This window comes from Sabethes cyaneus, chromosome 3 (genome assembly GCF_943734655.1).
Source record: "Sabethes cyaneus chromosome 3, idSabCyanKW18_F2, whole genome shotgun sequence".
NCBI lineage: Eukaryota > Metazoa > Arthropoda > Insecta > Diptera > Culicidae > Sabethes > Sabethes cyaneus.
In genome coordinates this window covers 143,838,395-143,845,440 of record NC_071355.1, presented here as the reverse complement: position 1 = coordinate 143,845,440, position 7,046 = coordinate 143,838,395, and the positions used below count along the sequence as shown (strand labels likewise).

The 7,046-nt window shown below is 39.5% G+C and overlaps 1 protein-coding gene across 1 annotated transcript; it reads right to left on the bottom strand.

Annotated features, from left to right (window-relative positions):
- Window positions 1-210: 210 nt before the first annotated feature.
- Window positions 211-7,046, bottom strand: LOC128740223 (protein croquemort-like). The gene is made up of 4 exons (XM_053835757.1): window positions 6,615-7,046; window positions 970-1,796; window positions 811-901; window positions 211-372 (listed from the first exon to the last, which is right to left on the bottom strand). Exons 1-4 carry the CDS (start codon window positions 7,044-7,046, stop codon window positions 211-213), a joined length of 1,512 nt encoding a protein of 503 aa, XP_053691732.1.

The following is a 7,046-nucleotide window of genomic DNA, read 5'->3' as shown; positions in this document are numbered from 1 at the left end:
CATCCGAGATTCATGATTTATGTACAACACAGGTTAATTTGTGGCAATACAAAGTTTGTCGGGTCAGCTAGTATTATATACAATCGACCCTTGATTGATATATTTTTGCTTTGCACGTTTTGAAAGTTTTAATATACAGTATATATATAAAAATGTCATCGTTTCGGTCTGGTACACTAAAAATATATAGCAGTTTTTTGTAATTTATTATTATTTATATTGAACAGTTTGGACATTATCTTGTATTGTTTCTGGTTCCGATGTCTTCCAAACCTTCAACGAGCAATACAACGCCAACGCAAAACTGATCAGTCCAACGATGCCAAGGCCAATAGCAATGTATATTCCAATATCCGGTAGAATGAGAAGTAACTAAAAAGTAGAAGTAAACAATAGAAAATGCTGCAAATGCAATATTAATTTATTCATTCAAGTTTAATGTTTGTTTCACACTATTGTCGAGTTTCGCCGCACCAACTCAATTACGTTGAAAGTTAGCCTAATTGACCCGCCTAGCATTTCTTAGAATTTTAGATACTTACTTTCGAAACGAGCAGTGTTTTTAAAAACAACATAACCGATTTTACACAGTTTATTGGAATGTTGGATAAATATCGGATTTTTTGGCCTTTAATTTAAATGAATTCCTGTTATCCTGTTCTTAAACTTTGTTGTAGGAAGCCATTTTTTAAATACTTTCTTTAGATGCCATTATTGCATTGTTACTTAGTTGGACGTAGTTTCATTTTTATTTAGTGCCAAACGAGATAAAACGAGTTTAATATATAATAATAATAAATTATATAATACCTTTATATCACTAGCAAGTTCCGCCGAAATATCAGCTCTTTGGCAAAACCATAGAATGGGCAACATCACTTCGGGTAAATCTTTAAGCCAGCTGCATAAGAACAAAAAGTAAATATAAAATAAATAAATAATTTTTATGTTAATTATATTTTATCTTACGTTAAGCCGTAGTGTTTAACATCCAGATTAACTTGTAGCTGAGCTTTGACTCCGAGCGCTATTCCAGTGTGCGGTTCCAGTGCAAGTGTAAATTCATGACGGGATTTATCGGGTTCCATTCCATCGACCGCATCTAAGTACTTTTCATCGGCTAGGTAAAAATGCGGATAAGACACTGTTGCTGGAGCACCAAATCGGCATTGTGATACATCTAAGACGCCTGGTGCCAACACGGGACAACTCTCCTCTGGCGCAGTGCATTGACACTTGGTCTCGCTATATCTATGGCCATTATCAAAAGGCCTTTCATTACCTTTCCACTTGTACCCATCTATATTGTGTATATTGACTTCACCGTCGAACTCAAGTGACATTGCACTGCATATATCTGGCGAAAAAACGGTAACATTTGATCTCATATCCTGAAAAGGTGGCCAAAGTTCTCCTGTGGATCCATGAACTAAGCCACATTCACCTCGGTAGAATTTCGTTTGTCTAGCTCCATTCCATCGGTGCATCATTCCCATAGTTTCCCATCTGTCCAAACCTGTTCCAATCGTGAATTTTCCATCGTAGGTTTTACTATTATTACGCCCGTAGAACCAGCCAAATTTATCAAACGGTGGTAGTTCGATTCCTTCAATGATGTGCGGAAACAGTTCGGCAAGATTCAGCAATGCTTTGAGAAAAACATCATCATAGCCGTCAAATAAAATATCCTTAACGGGTACCTCGTAAAAGGGAGAATTTATCATTTCTGGGTTTGCATTTATCAAATCATCCAACGACGATTGCAATGGATGATCCCTCGTGGCGTAACCAACTGTCTGAAAAAAGTGTCGAAAAATTATTTTGTGCTCTGACGAATTATCGAAAGTGACCCCTGGTTTTCAACCGACCGCGCTAAATACAATTGAATTTCATAAATAAAAAAAACATTTAACAGCTTATCGCTTCTGCCACGTGATACCAATTAGGACGGAAGCAGAAATCGCAGTTATACTACTTTGTCATTGGTATATGTGACTCGGCCCTCCGGCCTCGGATCAACTTCGTGTTTTTCGACCAATTTCTAAAATTTTCTTATAGTATAACAAAGGCAAAAAGAACAAGTACATAAAGTTTGAACAAAATCGGAGCATTTTTTTATTATGAAATTACTAAGTGGGTACACAGCAGGTGAACGTCTTTCAATATCTTGGTAGCCAGACCAAGCCTGATCGTGGTACCAAGACTGCTATAGTCACATGGATCAGGAAGGCAAAGGCACCCTTTGCAGGTCTGCGAAACATATGGTACTCAAACTAGATTAATCTACATAACAAAACCCGTAGTTTCGACTCAAACGTTAACTCCGTACTGCTATACGTTTGCGAAACCCTGTGCATTTTGGCAGAAACATCGGAAAATTGCGATATCATTCGTGCCTGATGTGGCCTGACAGCTGGATATCCAACGAGCCGATTGCAATAGAAATACGAGAACTTAAGTGGAACTGGATCGGACATACCTTATGGAATGGAGCGAACGAAATCTGAGAAAAGCACTCGACTGGAATGCGCAAGGATAGCGTCAGGGAATCAAAATAACGTTGTTCATACGCAGAAACAACCGACAAAAATGAAGAGCGATAAACCAATTGCTCTCTGCCTAGAAAACAAACATACGTAGCAGCCAAAATGTATCACGATAACAAAATATTAGGACAAATGAATGTCCTTTTACACCAGTAAGCAGCAGGACAACTTCCGATGAGAATCTATGTTGATACACACTCGCTCTCACAAGCGCTTGTTATTGGTGATGCAGGTATACAATAAAATGTGTCTTTATCAGAATCTTGAACAAGAGGGACAAACATCAAAAACTTTAGGAAAAAGACTAGCTTGCTTGGACCAAAAGTCTGACGTACAAAAGTGACCAACGTTACCTTGGTACCTTGCTACCAAACACTGCCGCTGCCGACATAGTGTGACATGATTAGGATTGCTTTTGTTGCGTACAATACGTATTGCATACAGCAGTTTTTTTCGCAGGCAACAACATAGTTGTCATGAAACATCTGTATCCACGATAAACAGCTACGATAACTTGTTTTTGTCCTAACTTCCATGCAATAGTGACAAACTTTCATCATACATTCTCGCAACATTTTGAAGTAGGTAAATACAATATCTTTGTCTCTTGTGCGTTCGTGATTTTTGATTCCCTGGGTAGCGTACAGAATAGGCAGACCCACAGACAGGGATGGTTCGATCACTTTCAGCGTTGTTGTTTTTGCTTACATCCAACCTAGGTTCGCCGTAGTTCCAATCGAACGACTGTCCAAACGTTTGTTTTTTCACTCAAGTGGAACTTAGTTCGCTCTGGGTTGAACTTTTTAGACGTATGGTTCGCTCTGGGTTTTTTCACATTTTCAACCCCGCTGTAAGCCATACACGGACAGCCCGAAAATGTTTGTTCATTCAGTGGTCATGTTGGAACTAACCCAGATTAAGAAAACAAAAACGGTATTTGACTCAATTTTGATTCATTTGACAGTAGCGTCTCAGCCGAGCAAAATTCGACAAAGTGATGTATGGGACGTTTGTAGAACTGGTTATTACCCAAGCAACAATTTTGTTGTATAATAGCTTATCAAGCACTTGTTTCACGGAAGTTAGCTGTACAATAGTTGAATAAGCTATTCCTAATCAAAAATGTCTGTTGGGTATCTACAATTTTTCTAAATAAAGTTTCGCTGCATCTTTTGTATTTACCCCCAGATTGCTTCTTCAACGTACTAATTGCGGAACCCACGGTGTTCTCATCGGTCTGCAGCGAACCTTTAATAGAGTTTCTTCTGGATTCGACTACCACATTCCATGTTCTAGAATTAAAGTAAATATTTTAAGTATTCTTACACATCATTAGGACCATCTGGGTCTGTTGATTGGTAACAAATAAACAAACAAACAAACAAATTTACGGTGCTAGTACCTCTTTAGTCTTTACCAACTAAGTGAACGTTCATTTAGTCACTAATGAGTTACTAGCATTGTAGCTCCGTATCTACAAAAGATACAGCAAAACTTTATTCAGCAAAATTGTAGATAATAACTTGTTCTATAAATGTCCCATATACCACTTTGCCAAATATTGCTCGGTTGAGACGGTACTGTCAAATGAATCAAAATTGAGTCAAACTGATCGAACCATCCCTGCCCACAGACTCATGGCGATGCAGCTTAGTCAACGGCGAAAACCAGTCCTAGCGACAGGTAAAAACCATGGCGGGTAACCGTCCGCCATGGAGATCTCAGATTTCATCCGTTTGTTCTGCCGTCCCGCGGACATGGCCACATAAGTGGTCGGTGTTAAGTCAGACCGAACCAAGTGACGAAACTCTGATTTCGAGAAAAACGCGATCAAAGTTTGCTGCGAAATCATCACATAACTCTGGCTGTTTGCCTCATTTATGTAGTCTGATTAGAGTTAAATGTAACTTAGAATATTCTTGATCTTTTGCCGTCATTAACTAATTTTTTTAAATTTTGCGACTTGGTCCGGTCTGATTTAACACCGACCAAATAAGAAAGAAAATCGTAGAAATATTGATTTTTTTTTTCTATTTCCTCTGGAAGTAGAAAAACTGTTGGGCAAAGCATGTCATGTTCTTAGATACGAGAGTTTGAAATTATAGCAATATACCTAATACATCTTTTGCTTCCAAATGGGATACCAAATATCAAACCAAGGGAGGTGGCAACTAGGATGACGATAGCTCAGTGAGACCAAATAAAGCTTCTACACGCCGAGAACAAATCGAACAATATTTGTGCAAAAATATGCTTGAAACGAAACAGGCATGCGAAAATCGGTATCTTTACGGACAGCCCATTACTGCCACTCAACACAGTTCGGGACTGCAACACAGCATTGAGAGAGCTCTCCCGCCAAAACAAAGTGCTATTACTTTGCGTGTTCAGTCATTGGGGAATCATGGGCAATGAATTTGCTGACGGCCTAGCAAGACGAGCATCGGCTCAGCAATTTATTGGCCCTGAATCGTTTCTGGGCACCTCCACAGCCGCCGTAAAAAGCGAATTACTGACATGGGAAAAGCTAGAAATAGTATCCAGTTGGAATCAAACACAGGGTTGCAGTAGAAAAGCTAAACCCAAATCCTGCAGTAGCTAAGAACTACTCAATTCAACTCGTAGTGCACTACGCACAATCACGGAACTCCTAACAGGACACAGCTCCGCTCTTTATCATTTAAACAACATCGTAAGGTATCATCCGACACCTGCCCCTTTTATAGCTCTGAACCGGAAAGTTCAGCGCATCTACTCTGCAATTGTGGGGCTCTTGCATTATCAAGACACAACTTCTTCGGAAGTTTCCTTCTTACTCCATATCAGGTATGGAATGGAGCCTAAATCCCAAAACGGTCAAGCAAAGCAAAGCCTAGGTGCTACATTCCGTTATCGAAACTTGACCTTTTGTTTTTATACGACAGACTTCGCAGCCAGCTGTTAGAGTGCAGGACAATTGCAGGGCCAGTTGCTACGATCCTATTAACTCTAACAGCCTCTCCAAGCAGAGATTCGAACATACGACGACTTGCTTTTTAGACCAACTGGGAGGCCCCAACACGATCATTGGCTTCATTAACCATGTAGTACCGAATTGGGGCACAGGATTACAACTAACCGGCTCAACTCCATCAATGGGTATGAGCAGCCCGCAAACTGTGAAAGCAATCAGGGCCTGCCACAAAAGACGATCATTTAGACTGTCGCAGAGACCTTTCAACCCAGTGCCCTTATGGCATAAAAAAAGTATTGAGAAGTGTTCATACAAGCTTTCAAACTATCATATTACAGAGTTAATTTTAAATTCAAAGTTTTGCTTTCATTTTTGAAGGTTATTCGTCACACTCGTAACAGTTTCATAGTTCGTGTAATAAAAACTTTCAAACTAGCGACTAACGATCAGAGTTAGCAAAACAAATTTTATTCATAAAAAGGATTCGTTTTAAGAAATTAGCACGTTGAAACGACATGGTATTTGACCTTTAATAAAACAGAACTCCAACTTTGATTACTGAATTACTGATCACTGAACTTTCGTAAAACGTTTTTATGACTTTATGATCACGCTTGGGTTGTATCCTACTACTCAACACCACATTTTTAGACCGTGTTTTTGTCTTGACCTTGAAATCAGGTCAGGTATATATAATTAATATTTTTAGAAACGGTAGTTCTTTTACAATTGACGATGGGACGTTAGAAGAAAGTAGTGTCGTCGCGCGCTTAATAAGGGGGGTTGTGCAGTCTCCTCTTGTCCAGCGCCTCTATGGTTCAAAGGTACATTAGTAGCAGCAAGCCACATGCCCTGGCGGGTGTTGTGGGTTCGAATTCGGTGATAATCTTAGATTTAGCTTGGTTCAACTCATGCACCTTCCAGCATTGGACAAAAGGTAGGAGTCACAAAGACACTACTTGGTAAGCGTAGCTACTAATAACCCCCTTCTCTCACCTTTCCGCTCTTTCTCCTTCACTCTAAAAATTTTCATTACTCTCTTTTGCCGTCCCTTCGTCAATTGTAACAGAATTCTAAGAATATTAACCACGTTTTTTTAAACAATTTCGACTCACCAATAATATTGGGTTAATTGACACGACTATATCGTTTTCCAAGTCACCAGCAGACAGGTCTGGCTCGTAATGCCAAATACGTTTCTGATAGAATGTTAATGTGAAATCATCGTTCCAAACGAGGTCTTCTCGTTCATGTATCTCCCGAAATGTATACGGTCCCAACTGTTGCAGCCGTGGTTTATATCCTTCCTTTTGGTAATCGTCTGTATTAGTCCAGTTCCAAAGATATAACTCAAGGTATATATCGACTGGCGATTTCATCCAATTTTCGTAAACTTGACTGCCGGGTTTCAAAAGAAGTTCTTTCTCTATTTCTTCCCGAACTGCTATAGGCCATGCCACGCCAAAAATTATGGCAACGATACAAACGAACGCTGCAACACCGAAAGCCCACCACCGTTTCGCTTTATTTGAACAAGTAAATCCCAT

Excerpts from the sequence above, each read along its gene's own strand:
- LOC128740223 (XM_053835757.1), bottom strand. The coding sequence starts at position 7,046 with ATGGGATTTACTTGTTCAAATAAAGCGAAACGGTGGTGGGCTTTCGGT. Across the intron at positions 902-969 it reads GTTAAACACTACGGCTTAAC|CTGGCTTAAAGATTTACCCG; the intron begins GTAAGATAAAAT and ends GTTCTTATGCAG. Across the intron at positions 373-810 it reads AACTTGCTAGTGATATAAAG|TTACTTCTCATTCTACCGGA; the intron begins GTATTATATAAT and ends TCTACTTTTTAG.